The 24,432-nt window shown below is 43.7% G+C and overlaps 1 protein-coding gene across 5 annotated transcripts in view; it reads left to right on the top strand.

The window, feature by feature from the left end:
• akap12b (A kinase (PRKA) anchor protein 12b) overlaps nt 1–22,551 on the top strand; it is a 96,525-nt gene extending 73,974 nt beyond the window's left edge. For 4 of the 5 annotated variants that reach the window (XM_068044462.1, XM_068044461.1, XM_068044466.1 and 1 more), the window contains 2 exons: nt 12,248–18,823; nt 21,009–22,551. In XM_068044462.1, coding sequence (XP_067900563.1) covers nt 12,248–18,822 — 6,575 coding nt within the window. In that variant the 3' untranslated portion in view covers nt 18,823; nt 21,009–22,551. Of the gene's footprint in view, nt 1–4,907; nt 5,018–12,247; nt 18,824–21,008 lie in introns of those variants that run through there. The other variant, XM_068044465.1, reaches the window with a different exon arrangement.
• The last annotated feature ends 1,881 nt before the right edge of the window (nt 22,552–24,432 follow it).

Below are 24,432 nucleotides of genomic sequence, written 5' to 3'. Positions count from 1 at the left end.
AATCTACAAAAGACTGAAAGGAATAGACAGGGTAGATGCAGGTAAGATGTTTCCCCTGGTTGGGGAGTCTAGAACCAGAGGACACAATTTCAAAATAAGGGGGAAACCACTTAGGACAGAGATGAGGAGAAATTTCTTTACTCAGAGGGTTGTGAATCTTTGGAATTCTCTACACCAGAGGGCTGTGGAAGCTCAGTCATTGAGTATGTTTAAAGTAGAGATTGACAGATTTCTAAATACAAATGACATAAGGGGATATGAGGATAGGGTGGGGGGGGGGGCGGAAGGCATTGAAGTGGAAAATCAGCCATGATATTGAATGATGGGGCAGGCTCGATGGGCTGAACGGCTTACTCCTGCTCCTATGTTCCTATCAAGTGACTTGCCTCCTACTCATTTTAAAGTCAGCTAACCTCAATTTGGAGACTGCCTGTCTCAATGCCACTCCCATTGGATTGGGATAAGTGAGGATTTGCTAATTCCCAGCATGGTCCCTTTCCTACCAAATCTCATTCAACCACCACCAGTTGGCCGAACCTAGCTCAGCTACTGGGAATAATAGGTTTTCAATGGAGATGCAACTGCCTCCCCCAGCACCCCACCCCACCCCACCTTGAAATCTGGGTGTCCTCCTGAGTCACATCAGACTTTGTTCAAACCTCCTGGTTTTAGAGGGTGGCTACCCAATTGATGGGTGTAGGGGCTGATGCCCACTTTATAAATAAGCAGAGTGAGGAGTGGGCCCTCGTTGCATGCCAATTTGGGAAGCCCACCATTATGTATCGCTGAACTCCTGGCATGAGCTTTGACCACGGCAACTTGTATTTATATGGCACTTTTAATGTAATAACATGCCCAAGGTGCTTCACAGTAGCATTATCGAACCAAATTTGACACAGCCACATATGGAGACATTGGGCCAGATGACCAAAAGCTTGGTGTTAAAAATCAGATGGCCAGGCAGTGAAAGATTGAAGACTGGAGCCCAGTCTTTTTACACTTGTCTCCTCTTAAAAGACACACACCATATCGTACACCTGCAGCAAACACCCTCTCTCTGTCCGCTCCTGTGTATATAATGAGCACAGATGAATCCCAATTAATATCTACCACCTGAATGCAATTAACATTCAATTGGTACAATTAACACTTGGTCAAAGAGGTAGATTTTAAGGAATATCTTAAAGGAGGAAAGAGAGTTGGAGAGGTTTAGGGAGGGATTCCAGAGCTTAGGGTCTAGGCAGCTGGGCTTGGCCAGCAATGGTGGAACAATTTAAAATCTGGGATGTGTAAGAGACTGGAATTGGAGGAGCACAGATATCTGAGGGTTGGAGGAGGTTAGAGATGGGGAGGGTGAGGCCATGGAGGAATTTGAAAACCAATGTGCTTAATTAACCAGGAGCTAGTGTTGGTCAGCAAGCACAGAAGTGACTGAGAAAATGGGACTTCCTTGCAAGTTAAGACATGAGCAGCAAAGTTTTGGATGACCTCAGATTTATGGAAGATGGGATTCCGACCAGGAATGCTTTAGAATGAGGTAACAAAGGCACGGATGAGGATTTGAGCAGATGAATGTAAGCATGGTGGAGTCAGCGACGTTGCAGAGGTGGGAATAGGTGGTCTTAGTGATTACACGGCTATGTAGTTGGAAACTCATCTCAGTCAGACAAGACACCAATATAATAAAAGCAAAATACTGCGGATGCTGGAAATCTGAAATAAAAACAAGAAATGCTGGAAACCGCTCAGCAGGTCTAGCAGCATCTGTGGAAAGAGAAGCAGAGTTAACGTTTCGGGTCAGTGACCCTCCTTCGGAACTGACAAATGAAAATGTCACAGGTTATAAGCAAGTGAGGTGGGGGTGGGGCAAGAGATAACAAAGGAGGTGGTGTAGATTGGACAAGGCCACATAGCTGACCAAAAGGTCATGGAGCAAAGGCAAACAATATGTTAGTGGTGTGTTGAAAGACAAAGCATTAGCACAGAAAAGGTGTAAGCAAATTGAACAAACTAAGATGAAATGAAATAAATGCAAAAAAAGGTTGTAAAAAATGTAAAGAAAAAAACCACTAAAAATGAAAGTAAAATGGGGGGCTGTCATGCTCTGAAATTATTGAACTCTATGTTCAGTCCGGCAGGCTGTAGTGTGCCTAATCGATAGATGAGATGCTGTTCCTCGAGCTTGCGTTGATGACACCAATGTTGTGAACAGTCTGACCCTGCCTCAGTTGTCAGAACGTGGGATGGAATTGGTGGCTAGGGGCAGAGTTTATAGTAGGAACTGAAGACTATTGTGTTGGTCTTGCTAATATTTAGTTGGAGAAAAGTTCTGCTCACCCAGAGTGAATGTCAGACAAGTGGTGTGACAATTTATAGATGGTGGAGGTGTTGAAGGAGGTTGTGAGGTAGAACTGGGTGTCATCAGTTTTCAGATATAGACTGATGTTTTGTGTTATAGATGAGAAATAGGAGAGGATCATGGATTAGATACTTGAGGGTCACCAGGTAACCATGTAGGAGTAGGAAAAGAAGTCATTGCAGGAAATTCTCTAACTACAACAGGATAGATGAGAATGGGACCAGGCAAGTGCAGTCCCACCAGCTGGATGGTGGTGACAAGCAGTTCGAAGAGGATAGTGTGGTCAACCAAGTCAAAGGCTGCAGACAATTGAGAAGGCCGTGGAGGGATCGATTGCCTCTATCGCAGTCACATGGGATGCCATTTGTGAGTTTGGTAAGAGCCGTTTCAGTAATATGGCAGGGGCAAAAACCTGATTGGAGGGATTGAAGCATGATGTTCTGAGAAAGATGGTCACAGATTTAGGAGGTGACAACACATTTAAGCTTGAAAGGAAAGGGAGGTTAGAGATGGGATGCTAGTTTGCAAGGCCGGAGGGGGTCTAGGGTTGTTTGAGGAGGAGATTGATGGATTTAAAGAGGGACAGCACCTGAGGAGAGTGAAAACTGTTAACAATATCAGCTAACATAGCCAGGGAATGAAGTTGGGTGGTCCGAAGTTTAGTGGGAATAGGGTCGAGGGCGCAAGAGGTGGGTCTTGTGGACACTATGAGCTTGGAGAGGGCATTGGGGAGATGGGAGAGAAGCTAGAGAAAGATGAGAGTTTGGGATTGGGGCATTGGTCAATTTTTGGAGGAAGCTTGGCCCAGTGGACTAGGGAAAGGGAGGGAACTGACCGAGGCAGCTGATCCAGTCTTAACCTTGTTAAAGTCCATGAGCTCCTCGCACTTAGTTCTGAATTTCCTCTTCAAGTGTTGCTGGCTAAGATCTGTGCTGGAGAGAGCTACTGTTAACATACACTTGAGAGGAACAGCCAGTGAAGGGTGCTGCATTTGTTGAGGCAAACATTAATTAGTATAGGACCTTGTGTCAGAAGGTAAGCTCCATGTATGGTCTGTGAGCAAACAATCTGCCCTCATTTGGAAGAGTTTTAGTTAATTTGGCAGTTGGGTGCTGCACTTTGTTTTTGAAGTGTTTCATTTGAATTTCTCTGCACAGTCATGTAGCTAAGCATTTTGGACAAAAAAGCAGACAGTTGGCTGACTTCTGTTAATATTTGATTTTTGGTCTGTCTCATTTTTGAAGTGCAAGTATTGTATCATTTTTCTATTGAATTTCCCCTGCAAGCAGGATGTGTTATTCTGTCTGCTGTGGCTCAGTGGTAGCACTGTACTCACTTAGTGAGTAGGTCATGTGCTCAAGCTCCTCTACACAGAGACTTGAGCACTTAATCCAGGCTGACACTTTTGGGCAGTACTGAGGGTGTGCTGCACCTTCAGAAGTGCCATCTTCCAGATGAGACGTTAAACCAAGACCCCAGCTGCCCTCCTTGGGCGTAAAAAATCCCATGGCACAATTTCGAAGACAATCAAAGGCCAACATTTATCCCTCAACCAGCATCACTTTAAATCAAAAGCATTTTTCTGCTCATTATCATGATGGGAGCTTGCTGTGCACAAATTGGCTGCTAGGTTTCCCTACATCAAAACCTGTGACGCACTTCAAAAGTAAAGCTTCAAAGCGCTTTGAGACATCTGGAGGTTGTGAAAGATGCTATGCAAATACAAGTCTATCTGTCTGTTTTGAATGGGGAAGGGGTTAAATTGTCCATTCAAGAAGTGAGGTTAAAAAAAAAATGCTTGCCTTTTAGATCAGTTGGAGTTGCTGCCAGTACAGAATCCACTTTTCTGCATTGATCTTTTTCAACACAATTCAGAGAGATTAAGTCTGAGGAAGACATTTAAAAGGCATTTCGCGCTCTCTCTCTCTCTCTCTCTCTCTCTCTCTCTCTCTTTTCTCTCCCCCACCCCCTTTGCTGACTACACTGAGTAGTTGAGTTCATGCCCTCGCTGCAACTGAACAAACCTGAGTGAATTGTCCCAGCTCTGAGATTGAAGGGATTTCTCTCTGCTCAGAGTAGATTGAAACCTCTGCACCTGTGACTGGGTTTCCCAGTATCAGACTTGTGACGTGTGTTTCTTGGATGAAAATCGCCAAAAGCTTTGAGAAATTGGATAAGAAAAGCTGACAGTAACACTATTTTCAGAGGCTTTCCTTCCAGTGTATTGAAGTTAAGCCTGCATGTCTCCTTAAATTACCTGAACTGGATGCAAAGGTACTCAATGCTGTAAAATTGTTCCTCTTTCACCCACCCCCCACCAAAACAAAGGCTGTAACAAAGGTCATCTTTCAGAATGCATTCTTTTTAGAGTCATAGATGAATTCATGGTCCACCTTTTGGTCCTGTCTGTAACCTAACCCATGACCTTGATTTGTGACGACATCAAAAGGACTGTTTTTAGCAGAGCTTGGCAGTTAGTGGCTTGGGAAAGACTGCAATGCAGAGCCTGCAAGCTGAACTGGGAGCTGAGAGCTGGTGCGCAGAGTTTGTGTGCCCCTGAAGAGAACCTTGTGATGACTTGAATTGCTGCAGCGTGTTACTCATTGTTGCAGTGCTAGTCAGACGGGCTCGCAATCGTAGCCAGGGTGATGCCTGAAGGTGAGTAGGATTTCAGCTTGCAGCTCAGTTTGGAGCCTTTTGCCGTTGCTAAACTGTAACAGTTTTAAAATTTAAATGGGGTTTGTAAGAATATTGTGGTCCAGGATTTAAAATTTGCATCTCTCTACTGAAGAGTGTGAAGAGACTGTGGCATAAAGGTATGAAGGAAATGGGACGTGTTCTTTTCTGAAGTTGTTGGCTAACACTAGACAGTTTAGCATGTGACTTTTGGGTCCAAAATGCATTGTGCCCTTTGCAGAAATGGGCGATGTTTTACTGTATGATTCAGGTTCTGATTGTATTCAATCAGAATGGAGTGTCTGTTATGCTTGCAGGGGTGGAAACCCCCCAAAAAATCTAGCGTCGTCCTACACCGACTAGGTGTAGATCTATTAAATGTGGAAAGCTCACATCGTTCATTGTGTGTGCCCCCAGCACCCGTGTTATCTCAAAGTTTGCGCACTCCAGTGCTCACTTCCCCCTTGATTTCTGGATCGTCTGTGTATGCCTTATTCTACAATATATCTGTATTTCTCTGTTTTGCACCATCTGCTTTGCCCCTCCTATTGCTCCCAAACTGCAGGCAGTTTTTTCTCTTTGTCTCACCCTGTCCTTGGATCAGACATTGAGGTACACTCTACCTCACCCACTACTTTCAAAACCTGATTGCATCCTCTATATCACTTTTTCTTCTCCCCTGGGAGCACTGTAGGACCCCTTAGTGCCTTGGAGCATGTCTCTTTCTTTCTCCCCCCTGTCTATCTGTCGTGTGTGTGTGTCTTTTTCTGCCCCCCCCCAATTTGTCCTCTTAACGTCTTAAACTTTGATCGAGTCGCCCCATAACTTTCTAAATTCCAGGGAATACAACCCTTGTTTGTTTAATTTCTCCCCATAATTTAATCCAGGCATCATCCAGCTAAAGTTACACTGCACTCCCCCTAAGGCCAATTTATTTTTTCCTAAGGTGTGGTGCTCAGAACTGCTCACATTATTCCAGATGTGGTCTAACCAGGGTTCTGTATAACTGAAGCATGACTTCTATCATCCTGTAGATATAAAGGCCAACATTCCATTAGCCTTTTTGATTATTTTCTGTAAACAATTTTAATCTATTTCTTTGGACCATCTCTCTTTCTCACTTTTCACCATTTTAAAAAGTACCCTGGTCTATCCTTTTTTTTGGTCTAAAGCCTCACATTTATCTTTGAAATCTGTTTGTCTCAGTTTTGCCAATTCACTTTATCAATATTTCTTTGCAGTTTTATGCTTCTAGCTACACTGCTTATAACGCAACCTATCTTTTTGTGTCAACAGGCCTCCAACAAATTTGGATATGTGCCTTTTATCCCATTACCTAATTCATTAATAAATGCAATGAATAGTTGAGGACCCAACACAGATCCTAGGGAAACCACCTAGTCACATCCTGCCAATTAGAGTACCTGCCCATTATCCCTACTTTCTGTCTCGTCACTCCACCAATTTCCAAACTAGGTCAATAATTTGCCTTCAATTCCAGGAGGTTCAACTTTTAGGTTTCTTATTCAGGACTTTATCAAATGCTTTCTGGAAATCCATATCTTTGGCCTCCTTATCTCGAGACAATGGGTAAGCGCCTGGAAGTGGTCAGTGGTGTGTGGAGCAGCGCCTGGAGTGGCTATAAAGGCCAATTCTAGAGTGACAGGCTCTTCCACAGGTGCTGCAGAAAAATTTGATTGTCGGGGCTGTTACACAGTTGGCTCTTAACTTGCGCCGCTGTCTTTTTTCCTGCCAACTGCTAAGTCTCTTCGACTCGCCACACTTTAGCCCCGCCTTTATGGCTGCCTGCCAGCTCTGGCGAACGCTGGCAACTGACTCCCACGACTTGTGATCAATGTCATAGGATTTCATGTCGCGTTTGCAGACGTCTTTAAAGCGGAGACATGGATGGCCGATGGGTCTGATACCAGTGGCGAGCTTGCTGTACAAGGTGTTTTTGGGGATCCTGCTGTCTTCCATGCGGCTCACATGGCCAAGCCATCTCGAGCGCCGCTGACTCTCAGTAGTGTGTATAAGCTGGGGATGTTGGCCGCCTCGAGGGCTTCTGTGTTGGAGATACGGTCCTGCCACCTGATGCCAAGTATTCTCCGGAGGCAGCGAAGATGGAATGAATTGAGACGTCGCTCTTGGCTGACATACGTTGTCCAGGCCTCGCTGCCATAGAGCAAGGTACTGAGGACACAGGCTTGATACACTCGGACTTTTGTGTTCTGTGAGTGCGCCATTTTCCCACACTCTCTTGGCCAGTCTGGACATAGCAGTGGAAGCCTTTTCCCATGTGCTTCTAGATTTTTGCATCTAGAGACCGGTTACTGGTGATAGTTGAGCCTAGGTAGGTGAACTCTTGAACCACTTCCAGAGCGTGGTCGCCAATATTGATGGATGGAGCATTTCTGACGACCTGCCCCATGATGTTCGTTTTCTTGAGGCTGATGGTTAGGCCAAATTCATTGCAGGCAGCCGCAAACCTGTCGATGAGACTCTGCAGCCACTCTTCCGTGTGAGATGTTAAAACAGCATCGTCAGCAAAGAGGAGTTCTCTGATGAGGACTTTCCGTACTTTGGACTTAGCTCTTAGACGGGCAAGGTTGAACAACCTGCTCCCTGATCTTGTGTGGAGGAAAATTCCTTCTTCTGAGGACTTGAACGTATGTGAAAGCAGTAGGGAGAAGAAAATCCCAAATCCCAAAAATCTACCAATTTCCAAACCTGCCTTCAATTCCAGAAGGTTCAACTTTTAGGTTTCTTATTCAGGACTTTATCAAATGCTTTCTGGAAGTCCATATAAATAACATCTATAGACATTGCAGTGTCAACTACTTTAGTCACCTCTTCAAAAAAATTCAGTCAGATTTGTCAGGCATGATCTACCCTTTACAAAACTATGCTGGCTCTCTCTGGATACCTTGAAAATTTTCAGCTGATCAGTCACCCTTCAGTATATTCTTTATAGACTTTATTTATCTCACGACAACAGATGTTGGGCTAACTAGTCTATAATTACCTGGTTTTCCTCTATCTTGCTTAAATAGCAGAGTGACTGGCACAATTTTCCAATTTAATGGAATGGTTCCCAAATCGAGAACTTGGAAAGATTAACATTGGAGCATCAGCAATGTTTTCACCTACTTTTAAAATCCTGGGATGGAAACCACCTGGTCCTGGAGATTTATCACTTTAGTGCTATGTTCTTCATTACTGCTGTTTAGTTTAATTTTGAGTTCCTGATTCAATATTAGTCTTCTTGATGTCTAGCTAGCTGACATATTCCTCTACTCTAAATACTGATGCAAAGTAATTATTCAACATGTCTGCAATTTCCTCATTTTTATTGACTATCACCTTTGTCTGTTTTCAAAGGGCCCACATTGCTCCTGACCACCCTTGTTTTTTTTCCTAATTGTATATTTTTTGCGTTGATTTTGAGATGCCTTACGAGTTTCTTTTCATATTCCTTCTTTGTAGCTTTTACTCTCTGTTTTGGTACCCTTTGCTGTTTGTTGCATCTTCCAATTTTTCCAGAATCTCTTTTTTTGCATTCTATTAAAATAGTTTTTCTTTGGCAAGTATATCTCTTGTCCCTTAGGGGTATAAACTGGTTCTGTATTACAAATTCTTTTTGGGTGCCTTCCACTGATCATCTGTAGTTTGACCGATTTTTTGCAAATTTGCCCAGTTTACTGTAGACAGTCTCTCCCTCATCACATTGAAGTAAGCATCAGACAATAGGAGGCAGTGTCTCCTTTCTAGCCTGTTCCTTCTATTGAAAATGGAAGCGATGACAACGTACTGTACTCCATCCCTCATTATTAATGAGTCTGGTAAATGTTACTGAGTGATCTTAGCAATTGGCACAGCTAACAGCAGAATTTACATGCAGGCTAAGGTACATCCATAGCTTGCACGTGTTGAAATCCATTCATGGCCTCTCTCCTCCGTATCTCTAACTTTCTCCAGTTCTACAACCCAACAAAACCCCATTCCCTTTGCACCACCATTGGTAGCCATGCCTTCAACTGTCTAGGTCCTTAGCTTCATTTAGAGATACAGCACTGAAACAGGCCCTCCGGCCCACCGACCAACAACCACCCATTTATACTAATCCTACATTAACCCCATATTCCCTACCACATCCCCACCATTCTCCTACCACCTACCTACACTAGGGGCAATTTACAATGGCCAATTTACCGATCAACCTGCAAGTCTTTGGCTGTGGCAGGAAACCGGAGCACCCGGCGGAAACCCATGCGGTCACAGAGAACTTGCAAACTCCGCACAGGCAGTACCCAGAACTGAACCCGGGTTGCTGGAGCTGTCCGGCTGCGGTGCTAACCACTGTGCCGCCCTCCACCAATTCACCCTGTTTAATATCTCTTTTGACTTAGCATTGATTATTATCTGATTACACCTTGTTGTGAATTGACTTTGGATGATTCTTTGATAAAAGTGTTATGTAAATGCAAGTTGTTGGGACTGTTGTGCTACTGTGGACAATCGATTAACCTCTATCATACAAGTCCATTAATGTCTGGTATTACTGGTACTCTCGGGGCTATTGTGGTTTGCTAGCAGTGACTATAACTTGTATTTATATAGTTCTTTTGAAGTGTTTTGATCCCTGTGGTTATCACAAACAAACAAAGAATCCAATCCGCCAACCGACCCCAATTTAGAAAAAAACAAATGGGCAAGATTTCACATTTATAAATTTTACTTGAACACTCAAAACCAAAACCATCAAAATTTAAAAACAAACCAACAGTTAAGTTGATTGATTTATGGCTTAAAGATTGCATGTTAATTACTAGTCTCACTAGTCTTTTGGGTAGTCCTCTCAGCACAGAGCACCAATTACAGCCACAAAGTTCTTCGGGTCTTTGAACTTTTCAAGTAGATCTCCAGATCCTGTCTTCGAAGATGCAAATGCCGATTTCCGTTAAATTGCAGTTCCCCTGCAATCCGAACTCCGCTGATACGGTCTCCACCAAAACTGTGCACCCTTCTGGAACTTCCATGGTTTCTCAACAGTCCTGATGGCAGAGCTCCGTCAGTGTTGCCTTAGTAATTTTGTCCCCGAAAACCATTGTAGTAACTTGTAATTGGCCAGCTCCCAGAAAACAAATTCCAATTACAGCAGTTTACTCTTTTATTTCCTTCTGCACACTGCAGAGTGATCTTGTAAACTGAAAACGTGAGCTCCAGTCACATGTCTCTAGTCACACCTGACGGTTTTAAGTTTCTAACCAGTCCCGTCTTCCCTAGAACTCTGAAGCTTTCAGTTTCTTTTTCCAGTAAATGACTCTCAGAAAAAATACAAGCTTTGAATCCCAAAGTCAGCGCATATAGCAGTGTGTTCAACAGGTCAGCTGTTCAGATAACAGTCTGCACACTCTGACTCCATCACAGAAGTCATGGAGAGCTTTGATGAGTATAGTGTGGTTGATATTCACATGGGCTTTCAAAAGGCATTTGACAGAATACCACTTAATAGACTTGTTAGCAAAGTTAAAGCCCATAGGATTAAACTGACAGTGGCAGCATGGATTCAAAATTGGCAAAGGGACAGAAGGCCATGGTGAATGGTTTTTCGGACTGGAGGGAGGTATAGTGTAGCATTTCCCAGCGGCTGCTATTAGGACCACTGCTCTTGTTGATGTATGTTAATGACCTGAACTTGGGTATACAGAGCATAATTTCAAGATTCGCACATGACACGAAACTGAGAATTGAAGTTCAATGAGGAAGATGGTAACAGATTTCAGGTGTACATACAGGTAAAATGGGAAGACACATGGCAGATGAAATTTAATGCAGAGAGGTGTGAAGTGATTCCTTTTGTTAGGCAGATTGGAGATAGTATGAACTAAATGGTACAATTTAAAGGGATTGCAGGAACTGGGAGATATGTAGGTGTACGTTTGCAAATCTTTGAAGCTGAGAGGGCAAGTTGAGAAGCCTGTTGAGCATATGGGACCTTGGCTTTATTAATGGAGGAATAGTGTACAAAAGCAAGGAAGTTATGGTAAACTTTATAAAATGTTTGTTCAGCTTCATCGGGAGTACTGTGTTCGAGTCTGGGCACCATACTTTTGGGAAGGAATTTAAGACTTTGGAGGGGGTGCAGAGGAGATTCGCTAGAATGGTACAAGCAGTGAGAGACAGTACCAGTTATGTGGAGAAGCTGGGTCGTTCTCCTTCACCATAGAGAAGGACTAAGAGGAGGTTTGAGGTGTTCAAGCACATGAACTGTATTGATCGAACAAATTAAGGAGAAACTATTTACAGTGACAGAATGGTCAGTAACCAGAGGAAACAGATTGCAGCACGAGGAAACTGTTTTTTCAATAGTGAGTTGTGATCTGGAGTGCACTGTCTGTTCGGGTGATGGAAGCAAATTCATTAACTTTAAAAAGAGTTGGATGAATACATGAGGGGGCAAAAATTTAGAGCTGTAGGAAAGAGCAGTGGAGTGGGACTAATTGGATAGCTCTACCAAAGAACCATCACTGGCACGATGGGTTTTAAGGTTTGACTGAATGCTCTTAATGACTGCAGGGTCAGTTCCCTGGTTGGAGAGAGGTGGGACCAGAGTTAAATGAGCGGAGATTGGTGAGGTATAGAGGGGCTAGTGGGAGAAAAGTCGAAGGAAGGACTTGAAGATGAAGACCGGATTGTGAAATGGCTGCACTGGGCTCCGGGGCACAAACTGGGTTGGAGTAACGGAGGAGCAGGACTGTGTGCGCGATAGGGTTGGGTAGTGGGATTCTGGATGAGTAGGAATATGAACGAGCTGGCGAGACCAGCAATTGGGTGTGGGATAGCCCCATTTCTAACAAGTCAGCAAGAATACTTTTGAACCTCTAGTATTTATAGAACCTTAGATATCTGGAGGGAAGAAATCCAGGTAAACTGCCTTCCTGTTGAGTGCTCCAGTCGAAAATTGACATCAAAATGAATCTTCAAAATTAGTTGATTTTCTGCATAGGGCAGAATATTTATTTGTAATCCAAGTGAAAATTTGTGTCACATAAGCAAGGATTCGGAGGAAGTCTGGCTACAGTGGTGATTACATTTTAGATCTATAATTGAACAGCATGCTTGAAAAATCTTGACTAGTTTGATTTATTTGTTTTGTTAAACTGTCTCGTTCTATGTCAAGGGGCTTACTTTTGATTGTTTCTGTTGCAGTTGGGCAAGGTGAACCATCAAGCATATCCCAAAAGGAAGAACTGGAGGAAATGGAGCTTGAACAGAGAGAGACTCTCATTGAGACCAAAGATGAGCAGAAGGATGTCCTGGCAGACCTAGGTCCGCCTGCAGAAATTGGAGAGCAGGTAGAGGAGATGCAGGCTGGTGAGATCGGCTTTAAGAAGGTCTTCAAATTTGTTGGCTTTAAATTCACAGTGAAGAAAGAGAAGTCGGTGAAATCGGAGCCTGTGCAGTTGCTGACTGTGACAAAAGAAGAAGGTGGCGAGGCTACTGCGGTGGATGGTGAATCCAGGCAGGAAACAGAAGGAAGAAAAAACGGTGAATTGAGTCCAGTCATTGACGAGGCCTTGGGAAGTCCACCTGAAATTCTTTCCCCTGGTAAAGTGGAAGAATGCACTGACCAGGCAGAAATGAAACCAGCTGCTGCTGAGGATCCACTGGTGCAGGCGGAATCTGCGGTCAGTCCAGTAGAAAGCCCTGCTGTGGATTCTGCTCTGAAGAGATTTTTTAGACAAGGCTTTTTCTCAGGATTGCGAAGGAAGCCAAGTTTTAAGAAGGCTAAAGATGAGCCACTTGTCATTGATGAAAAGACTGAAGTAAATGGAGAGAAGGAAAATGGGAAGCAGGTCCGTGCCAGTGAAGATGCTGAAGGTGAGCAACTTGACCATGGAGCTAAAGCACAACCTTCAACTATAAAGGAGGCTTCCACTTCACAAGAAGCTAGTGAAATCCTCGATGTTCAGACAGTGGAAGAAAAGAAGGAAGGAGATGATGACTTTGAAGATCTTACTGCAGAGCTGGCCAGCGTTACGGAGGCGAAAGAGGTACTGACCATGGATGAAGGCAAGAAGACAGAAATAGGTGTCCCTGCAGAAGAGGACAAATTGTGTGAACCTGCATTGAAGTTGGCTCCTGCTGAATTGCAGATGGATCAGGTGAACCAACTGAGCATGAGAGTTGAGCAAAGCACTGCAGATGAAGGACAAGTGAGGCCAGAATCTGCCCCCATTGAAGCCCCAGCAGGGACTCAAGCTGAACAGACTGTAATAGCCCAGGGGCAATCTTCAGTTAAGGCCTCAGAACTTGTTCTAGGTGAGGCTGAGCTCTTGTCTTCACAAGAAAAGGCCAAGTTGCAAGGCAGCCCACTGAAGAAACTGTTCACAAGCAGTAGTATCAAAAAGCTGTCTGGTAAAAAAACAAAAGCCAAGAAAGGGGAAACCAAATTGGGAGATGCTGCTGATGATGATGTGAGAATGCAATCTTCAACTGAATCTGAAGAGAGTCCTGAAAGCCAGAAGCCAGAGACTCCTTTAACTTCTCCAGAGGAAATGGGCGAGACAATGCCAACTGAGATGGTAGAAACCCTTGATAGGGCTCCTCTAGAGGTGGAGGAAGTTAATGGTGTTGCTGAGAGAGAGAGAAGAAAGGAAAACATTACTGCATGGGCTTCATTTAAAAAGTTAGTGACACCGAAAAAACGTCCAAAAAGACTCTCTGAGAGTGACAAAGAAGATGAGCAGACTGACAAAGCCAAAAGTGCAACAATCTCTTCCAATGAGAGTGCGGCCTCGGTCGAGAAGCAAGAAGAACCTAAATCAAATGCTGAGGAGCAAAATTTGGAACGAAGCATTGAAGATCCTAAAAAGAAAGTTGATGCCCCAGTATCCTGGGAAGCATTAATCTGTGTAGGATCTTCAAAGAAGAGGGCACGAAAACTATCTGATTCTGAGGCCCCAGAAGAAAGTGGTCAAGCACAAGAACATGCTGAGGAATTAAAGGCCGACAGCCCGCAAGATCCTGATCAGGAACAAGGCGGAGCATCTCCAGAATGTGTTGCAAGCCCTGTGGAAGGGGAAGCGTCTGATGGCGCTGTCTCCACGTGGGAATCTTTTAAGAGATTGGTGACTTCGAGGCGCAAGTCCAAGAGCAAGCTCGAAGAATGTGCAGATGAATCTGTAACCTCCACTGAAGCTGTTCTTCCCGAGACCGAACCTGCTAAAGAGGAGTCGTGGGTTTCTTTCAAAAAACTGATAGGCCGAAGAAAGAAGAGGTCCGATGCTAAACCAGAGCAACTTCAGGCAGAGTGTGTTGGAAAAGAGACCAAATGGCTAGAGTTTGGAGCGAACAAGAGTGAAGAGGAGTCTGATACACCAGCAGTGGTTCCACTCTCTGAATATGATGCTGTCGAAGAAGAGAGAGTGAGTAAGGAGCAGCAGGTAACAGTAGGAACTGACGCAATCCACATGGATGGAGTTCTCGCCAAGCCTGAAGCTCCACCTGAAGTTGGAGAACTGAGTGCTGAGCAAACTTGTACAATGAAACGGGGAGTTCTAGAAGCCATCAAAAGCGTCGTTGATGAACGATCTCCATCATGGATATCGGCAGCAGTCTCCAATGTAATTGAGATGGGGGTTGAAGATGAGAAAATAGAAACAGCTGAAGAGGCTCTGGCAACAGATGAACTTGTAAAGAAACAGATGGTGCTTGGTGACGCAACCCCAAAGGCAGAAGTGACTAGTGAAGCCTACCCCAGTGAGATCGCTGAAGAGGCGCAAGAGATTATCTCTGAGGTCGTAACGGCACCAGAGTACCCAGCAGAGGAGTCCTTAACAGAGGAGACGACAGAAATGGTTTCGGCTGTCTCGCAGTTGACAGAGACCCCGGTCACCACCGCAGAGGGCACCCCTATCCGGGAGGATGAGGCCCTGGTAACTAGGCAAACCCAGCAGGTGCTGCAGGAGGCTGCTGAAAAAGTGAAGCTGTCAGCGGGTCCAATTGTGTCCTTTTGCGAAATGGCGGCTGCACCAGAAATACAAGACAGCGAGCGGGAGCCAGAAATTTCCACAAAAAAGATCCAACATGAAGTGCTCAAGGTCTCCTGTAAAGTAGAGATGCCTGAGTCTGCTCAGAAAGGAAAAGCTTCAAAATTGGACACTGCGCCTAAGGCCTCTGATGTAGCTGAAGGTACTATCCAGAAGCCACCAGTAGAAAATGAAGATGTGCAGCATGAACTTGGTGAAATGCTTGAGCAAACAACAACTGAAATGCAAGAGGTTTCAGTCCCTCAAAGGGTCAAGACCGAAACCATTCCTCAGACAGAGAGCGCTGCTTCTGCTTGCCTAGCGACTACAGCTGAAGCTGTGCAGGAGGTGGGAGCTGATGCAACGCATGCGGGCGAACATGGCACTCCACGAGAAGACGAGATTGAAGGGCCTGTGGGAATGATGCGCAAGACCGATGTGGGAATTGTAGCGGAAGAGATTGTGAAAGCTGAGATTGGACGCAAGGTTGAAATTGGGATGTCAGAAGCCATGGTGGCAAAGGTGGGGACTGTACGTGAAGAAACCTTGGAAGTCAGTGAAGCAAAGGATGTGGAAAAGCAAGAGGCTACTTATGAAGAGCCCATTGAAGCTACTCGAGCAAGCTGCATGAAAGAGGTTGAGAGAGAATCCAGGGAGACTATGGAAGTTGCTGAGAAGATGGGACTGGAGCACGTTGCTGAATGCCGAGAGACCACTGAAGAGACTCCATCAAAAGTTGTTGAGAAGATTGAAACAATATTTGAACGGACGGGTGAAGCAATTCCAGAAGTTGCTCATCAGGTGGGAGTGGGAAATGCTGAGGCTGTTTTTGAAGAGAAAATTGAAAATGTTCAAGAGATTGGTGAGAAGGTGGGAACAGAAAAGTCTGTGGCTGTATGCAGAGAGACTCTAGCAAGTGTCAAGAAGGTTGAGGTGGTACGTGAACAGAGCACTGAAATCATTCCAGTGAATGTGAGTGAGGCAGTATGTAATCAAGAGATGGTGCGAATCACTCCAGAAGTGGCTGTGACTGAGGTGTGTAGTGAAGAGACCATCAACATCAGTCCAGATGTGGAAGTGACTGAGGTTGTACAAAGTGAAGAGACTGTGCAAATCACACCAGTATTGGAAGTGACAGAGGCTTTACCAAGTGAAAAGACTATTAAAATCACTCCGGTTGTAGAAGTGACGGCAGTTGTGTGTACTGAAGAGACCATCGACACCAGTCCGGTTGTGGAGGTGGCGGAGGCTGTACGTGGTGAGATGCCCATCGATGCCAGTCCGGTTGTGGAGGTGGCGGAGGCTGTACATGGCAAGGAGACTGTCGATGCCAGTCTGGTTGCGGAGGCTGTATGTGGCGAGGAGACCGTCGATGCCAGTCTGGTTATGGAGGCGGGAGTGGAAGATATGCAAAGAATTGACGAGGATGCACAAAAGATGGCAACTGACAAAGATAAAATAGTTCAGGAGCAGTTCAGTGCAGTCAAGATAAGGCAACAGATTGGTGAAGCCAAAGAGCATGTGAAATCTGATACTGAGAATATGGGAACTGAAATGAGCGAGGCAATGTGTGACCAGATTGCTGAAACCCCTGAAAGAATTGATGAGCAGAGAACAAAGGGACAAGTAGTTGAAACATTGATTTCAGCAACTGAAAACATACAGCAAGAGCCAAGTATTGAAGGACTATCAAAAGAAACAATTCAAACCTCCATAATGGAGTGTGTAATAATTGGGGTTAAGAGTCACGGGGAAACAGAAATAGTTGCCATTTCTAATGACAGACTTGAAGTCACGCAGCTTGAGGGAGCCAAAGAGGAAACCAGAGTTGAACTCGGGCAAGAAACTGATGTGGTTGAGATACAGAAGACTGAAACTGAAGTGAACCAACATACAACTAAAGAGAAGGTGGACCCTACAGTGGCCATGTTGTCCAAAGATCAATGTGAAATTTCACCAGGTGAACAAGTTGAAAAAACAAAGACTGCAGAAACTGAGGTGGTTGAGTCAGCAACCAAACAGTTTGAAATAGAAATAACATGTGTTGCTAATGAGCTACAGAGCACAGCAACTGAAGCGCTCAAAGGTACACATGAAGGTACAAGTCTTGAACCAGCAACCGAAGTGGTTGAGCTTGTCGAGAAGGTGGGGTCTGAGCAGGCTACTGTGGAAAAGGACAGACCAGCACCAGATGAAGAAGTTGAATTAATCAAGGTTTCTCACAAAGCTGGTGAACTAGTCCAGGATGACCAGTTGGATGGAACAGATAAAGATGGACAAGATGATGTGACTGTAAATAATCGGTGTAAAGCCATTGAAAGGGCTGATGCACAAAAAGGGGATGATGTGGAGTTAGCTCATGGAGCAACTGGTAAATGCTTAATTAATTTGGAGTCTCCTGGAGAGTTGGCCTCCACAAAAACTTTAGTTGAGGAATGCAAAGAAGAATCTAAACTTGAAGTAGTTCCTGAATCAGAGTGTCTAACTTTGGAAAGTGACCATGAAATAAAATTGCACTCTGGTTCTATTGACGAATTTCAAGTTGTACAAAGTGAGACTGTGACCCCGATTGTGGATCTTTCTGTAGCTGAGTGTTCAGAGTCCCATGAAGTGGTTTTCCTTGTGACTGCAGCTGCTGTAGAAGAGCAGGTTATTGCAGAGACTGCAGAATCTGCAGTGACGGAGCTTCCAGAGTCGAGTGCTGTGGATCAGGTTCTCCAACCAGCTGAGTCCGATGATGTACAGGGACCAGTGGTAGAAACTGCAGCTGCTATTGTAGAGGTCGCAATAGAAGCAGCTGCTGGCTGCTTGTCAGACGTTCCTGGTCTGGTCCATGAAATAGGCTCAACTATTGTCCTAAAGCAGCAGAGCTCCAGTACTGAGCAGCTTGAAGGTGGGTTGATTGATCACAAAATTGAAGGTATTGAACAGAAATTAGAGTCTTTGGAAATGGAGAATCAAGTAAAAGTTGGTCTGACGAGGACTTCTGAACAGCAAAGCGTAATGGTTGCTCCAGGTCTGATTCAGGATGTTGTGATGCTAACCGAGGGACAAGTAGATATTCCTTCTCAACAGGAAAAAGATTATCAAATACATAAAGATGAAGAAAAGGTACCAGGGCCACAAAAGCTCCTGGCAACAGAAGGAAGAGGTGATGAAGCCATTAGCCAAAGAGTGCAAACCCAAGGGAGCAAGGACACTGAAGCAATAGAGCGAGAGCTGGTGGCACAGCCAACCGAGATACTGTTTGAGGCAACTGCTGAGGGTGATCAGAAACAAGTTGAGAATGAAGCTGTTGCATCAGTGGAAACTGAGAGAGAAAGGGAATCGCTGTCTGACCACATTTCTGAAGAGTCTGCAATATTGCCAGATGGATCCAAAGTGACCGAAGCAGAATGTTGCCAATCATTAGCGAAGCCCGAAGGAACATACCCATCTCTAGAGCTGACTGAGAGAAAAGACCAACTTGCAGAAACCCAGCCGCTGGCTGAAAAACAAACTTCAATACAAGGTGTCCAAGCCAGAATGATCTCATCTGCTGAAGAGAACCTAACACAAGGCCTTGTGTATAAGAAGGTGGAAGGTGATGCAATGGAACCCATCAATCCCAAAGATGATAAAGAGACTGATCAAAACCAGACGATTGAGGCAGTTGAAAAGCGAGAAAGTCAAGAAATGGAGACTGGGCACCAAATGGATCGATCCTCTACTTTAGAATGTGCAAAAGGGGCAGCTGAGAAGACCCCATCCTGAGGCAAGTAAAGTCTTTGCAATGTATTATGGATAACAGTCCTTGAAAATTTACTTTTTGTACTTTGTCAGGTCTGTTTTTGCCCAGATGAATTTCCTTCACTTTCCTTGCAGTGTTCTGGTACAATGTAATTTCAAATCACTAGAATAAAGCCAATTTAAGTTCCAGTTTCAAGTTTTCTGTCCAATATTTAGTTCAGATATGAATTTAAAAAATTGAAAGACTAACCAGTAAATTGCTTGAACAGTGTGATTTTTTTTTTAAACATTTAAACAGTTTTAGGATCTTGTCCTCTCATTCCTGGGACATCCCAAGGCACTTCATAGCCAATTAGTACTTTTGATGTGTAGTTCTTGTTTAGGCAAATATAATGGCAAATTTGTGCACAGCAAGATTCCATAAACAGTTGATTGATCATGTAATCTGTTTTGGTAGTGCTGGTTGAAGGATAAGCATTGGTCAGGATACCAGGGAGAACTCCCCTGCTCATTGGTTAGTGCCAAGGGATCATTTACATCCACCCAAGAGGCAAACATGGTTTCTAACGTTTCAGCTGAAAGACGGCACCTCCCACAGTGCAGCGCTCCCCCTACAACTGCACTGGAGTGTCAGCCTGGCTTATGGTGCTGGAGTCTCTGGAGTGCGACTTGCACCCATGACCTCTGACTCAGTGTGGAGATCGCTACCACTGAAACGAGTTGGCGCTTGCTGTTTAAAAACTTCCCTATCTTAATGGTGAATTCTGAGTACAAGAGACTACTTAGTGGTGTGAAAGTTACTTAAACTGCATATTGCCACACTTGTGCCTACTGAGGGTGATTGAGTTTGACTTCATGTAGATGTTTGGACAGTGATGCATAGACAAGAATGTGGAAACTTATTTAAAAATAATGAATACTCTGCTATACAATATTCTTGCTGCTCTAATGCTTCTCTTTCAAACTCCAAATTCAGATGGGACTTGCTGTCAGTTGCTGTGGAAAAGTGCATCATTTGGGACAAGTTTATGCTGCTTATAAGATCTCCTTTCAATTGGACCTTTATGGTCTTTCTCTTAACTGCTGACATCTTGATTGCTGATAAATGCTGCAAATGTTTTTTGATGCTGCAGCTTGGTGGAATTTTGTGATTCACGATTTGTTCAGTGAATTTCTGAGCAGTCCTTCGGTATTTTAATGCCATTTTGCTCGGAGATCTGTGGCACTTTAGATTCTGTGGAATTGTCCTCTGCCTGTGGTCCAATTTAGCAATGAATACTGTGAGGCCTTTCCATTGACTGGACTGCACCTCTTCACATCTCCTGTCACCATATAACTTTCAAAGAACAAAGCTTTCTTTGAACCTCAACAACAGTACTCTAAGCATTTCTCTGGTATCAAAACTCTCTTGACCATGTGAATATTTAGCCTTAGTCTCAACAGTTGCAGTACATGTATGGCTAAGTATAGCTCCAATTGGTGCATTTATAAAATGAAGTGTTAATGGGAATCTCCCTCTACTGCACAAGAGTCCCATAATTTGTTTTCAACCTGTACTACCAGTGGGAAGTGCATGAAGAAACAGGCTGGTGGAATGCTTAATAATGTAAACCATATGGCAATAAATGACACTGCCCACCCCCCCCCCCCCCCCCCGCCCCAAAAAACCCTACTTCCTCCTCAATCCAGGGACGTAGGTTAAACATCGCGCCCCTACCTTCTGTAATGCTGATTCCGACAGGCTGCAATCACTGCCATCTTCCAGGCCACTAGGGTTCAGTTACTCAGCAATCTGTGTCAGTCACAATCAAACCTTGAAGTTGAACCAGTGACCTGTATGTCGGAAGCAAGAGTGCTGCTCGCTGAGTCAAACTGGCAAAATGTCTTTTGGCATTCTCGGTAACAGGGATTTCTCCCTCCCTCAACAAACCAGGGTGATATACCAGTGCAGTACAGAGGGAGTATTGCACTGTCTGAGGTCTTCCAGATGAGAGATCAGACGGAGACCTCGGGTGCCCAACTCCTTTCCTACCTCTGTCTTGAAGTCTCACTGTTCCCAAATGTCAAAGTTCCTTTTGTTTTGTAACATGGTCTTAAAAGGAGCCTCAGCAAAAGATAGTGTGACCAAGAATTGGAATTCGTTGTCATAAACTGAGTAACAGCAGCTGTACTACTTCTGCAATACTAATTTTGTGTGTGTACACTTGCAGAGTTCCAAACAAACATTTGTGGAAAAACAGAATGTGAAGTCGAAGAGGGTATAGGAGTATCCCACAACTCTACTGTGACAAGACCAAGTGCCGCTGTCGTTAGTCCTGTTGATTGACAATCCCGAATCAGTTCGAGAGCTTTACCTACACTGTTATAGTTATTTAATCTAATGGTTTCTTGCTTTTAGCCTGATGATAAATGTAATGTCAGTTGTTGAACCAATGCCCTTTCCTGCTGCCTTCAGGTTCTGTGTGTAGGGAGACAGTGTCTGAATGTTCTGGGAAGGGTTAAGGTATTTGTTCACACACTGAGAATCTTCTCTAGTTCTATCATCAGATTGCTTTTTTTTAAAAAGAGAAATTTAATTCTAAGAATTATCCTAAATGCAATAGTGTCCTTTTTTCCTTAAGGTTATCACTGGATAGAGAATTGAATTGAGGAAAAACTGAATCAACTCTAGCTGTCCAGGGTCTGGTTCTTGATGTTTGGCAAAAGTATTCCAGAGGTGATAACTTAAACCTAGAACAGTCTAGAGTGAAAGCAGTCCATACAAATTTGTAAATTCTCACCATGGCAGCTGCTACAGACTATACCTGATGGTATTTCAGAATTTAATTTGCCTGACTGAAGCTGTCTTTACCTTGGATACAGAATGGAACGGACCTCAAGGTGACTTAAAATATTGAAATGTGCTCAAAGGCCCTAGAAAAGCTGATCTCCATTCTGAGGAATGACTTGAGATTAAAATACCTCCTTATGAAGTAAGGATAATTTTAGTGCATTGTTCTGAGTTGATGAACCATGCAAGTGTGGCTAAGCCGAGGTCCTGGTTATTGCCAGGACTGTGGCCAGTGCTCCTAGGGATGAAATGCAACCATCATTGACACATTGCTTTTGACTGTTGGAGACTGGAGTCAGATTGCTAAAACTGAAGTATCATTGACTGAGGGAGTGTTACATTGGAGGAGGCCAGGCTCACTGGGAAACTTGTTTGTGTGAGATGAAGATGCATTAAGTTGGGTTATTAATTAAGGTTTGTTTGGACTTTCATAACCTCCAAGATGTGCCTTGGTATTGCATACAATTAACTCAATCTGTCATTGTAATGTTCCTGTTTATGATCCATTTTGGTCTATTTGTGACTCTTCTCGCCATCTCTTCCCCATGACATTGCTTACTAAATGATAGAATTAAAGCAATGTTGGAGCTGATTGTTCGGGTTATTTAGACCTAACCAGCACACTTCCTTCCCCCTCTCCATTAACTAACAAACATCCTAGCCTGTAACAGTGTCACTGTGTACAGTTCCTGTCTTGTGTTAATGTTTACAGTAAGTGGTCAGGTTAGCAAACAGTAAGTACCGTACACTGATTTACTGCATGACTTTAACTAGAGCAGGATCTATGACCAGAGCTCAATGCTGCTCTCAGTAACACTCCTATGCTTTTATAACTGAATGTGAAATTGACATTTGTATAAATTCTATTACCTGTGTATCTAAAGCCGTATTGGAATAATTAAAACTCAACTTCTACTAATAAAGTAATAGCATTAACTTGTTTTTTTTTTGTGGTTTCCCTATTGTACGTGGGATGGGTCTGTGCTGTATGAGATTGGCTACTAATGATTGGGATGAGATAGAAATCTAGTCTACTGCTCTGATCAATTTTAGAATCTGGTAACGTAGGCCATTTGGCCGGTTATGCCTTTGCTGGCTCTTCATTTAGTCCCACTGTCCTGTTTCCCTGTAACCCTGCAAGTTTTTCCCTTTTTTTCTAGAATCTATCCAATTGCCCCTGCATGAAAACATTTTTCATCTCAACTGCCCTCGCAACACCTTTTCAAAGTAATTATTTTGCCAATTAATGTTGCATACTGAAAAGGCTAGCATTGGACAAATGGAACATTTTAAGTGTGATTAAATTATCTTCTCCGATTTCTGTTTGGCTTTTCCTGCACATCACCTGACCGCACCCCCCAAAAACAAACTATTAGTGGCCAGCCTTCTGCAGCTGCCTAACTTCACCACCTCTTCCCCCTTACCACCACTACCACCACCCCCCCCACCCCCCAACTCAAACCTTGGACCAAGCCTCTCGACATGTCTCTTTTTTTAATGAAAAGAAAACTCTGTACAACACTTTTTTTTCACGAAGCTTTCAGTCTCCTAGCTCTCCCATCATACTTTGACTGACCTGAGGCTGCTCTGAGTCACGTGGCCCTGACTTGGCTTCAACTGGCATGAGGGAAGATGAGATGAAATACTGTTCTTGTGATAACCTTTCTTGTATAGAGAATGAGGCACATGGTATTGTGCTTCTGTGCCTCTGCTTGATAATCAGTAACCTTGAACTGGGGCTAGGTCTCTGAATTCACCATCTCTTGCTCCTGTGCTATCTCAGCTAATGTTCTGGAAGGTGGCCCCCTCAAACTCAGCCAACCAGAGTCATGAATTCTGTTCTGCATACAAAAATGAAAAGTTGAGTTTGCCAAGAGATCAACAAGTAATACTTGAGTATTAGGGTGGGTGCAATTAGATGTATGTACACTGTGCTGAAATTATTTTTTTTGGAATGAGTCATTTTAAACGACAGTTAAGAGTTGCAGGTGTAAGTAACTGATATGTACTGTGCACCAGCAGTCTACAGCAAGACCGTAGGTTATTCAACCCACTTGAGCCTGTTCTACTCCATTACAAATGATCTACCTCAACTCCATTTACCTGCTTCTCCATAACCTTTAAAACATAACTTAAACAATTTGATGTTGGTCTCAGTTTTAATTGATGCAGTATCTACAGTCTTTTGAGGAAAGAGTTCCAGTCTTCCACTACCTTGTATGGAAAAAGTGTTTCCTGACCCCTCTCAAATGGATAAGCTGTAATTTTAAGATTGTTCTCCCTTTTTCTGGGTTTGTCCACCAGTAAGTTTTCAAAGGGTTGCAAAATAGTGCAAGACAGAGAACATCACACAAGACTCACTTTAGGTCCTTACTTCTATTTTTAAGTACTGGTGGTTAGTTCTACCTTGTTGAGGCTCTGCACATTGGCCTGGGTTACCAAGTGCGATCCCAAGATTTCTACAGTAGGAACCATCAGGAATTTTTCTGCAACAAATATTTTCATTGTCACTTTTATAAGTTCAAACAAGAGGATTGCAGCTCCCCTTAAAGACAGCTCTCTTTGATGTTACAGATCTCTGATGTTTACAACAGTTAACATTACAGCTCTGATTACAGTACCTTTTAAGGGGAAGATAACTAATTGGAGAAAAAAATAGGATATATTTGGGGTTGGATATAGAGGAGTGAAAGGGGGCTTATATGGAGAATAAACACTGGCATAGCCTAGTTGGGCCAAATGGCCTGTTTCTGTGCTATAAAATTCAATAATTATATAAAGCATATTTTAGATGTCCACAGTCC

This window comes from Heterodontus francisci, chromosome 13 (assembly GCF_036365525.1).
Source record: "Heterodontus francisci isolate sHetFra1 chromosome 13, sHetFra1.hap1, whole genome shotgun sequence".
NCBI lineage: Eukaryota > Metazoa > Chordata > Chondrichthyes > Heterodontiformes > Heterodontidae > Heterodontus > Heterodontus francisci.
This window is presented reverse-complemented; position numbering and strand designations above follow the sequence as displayed.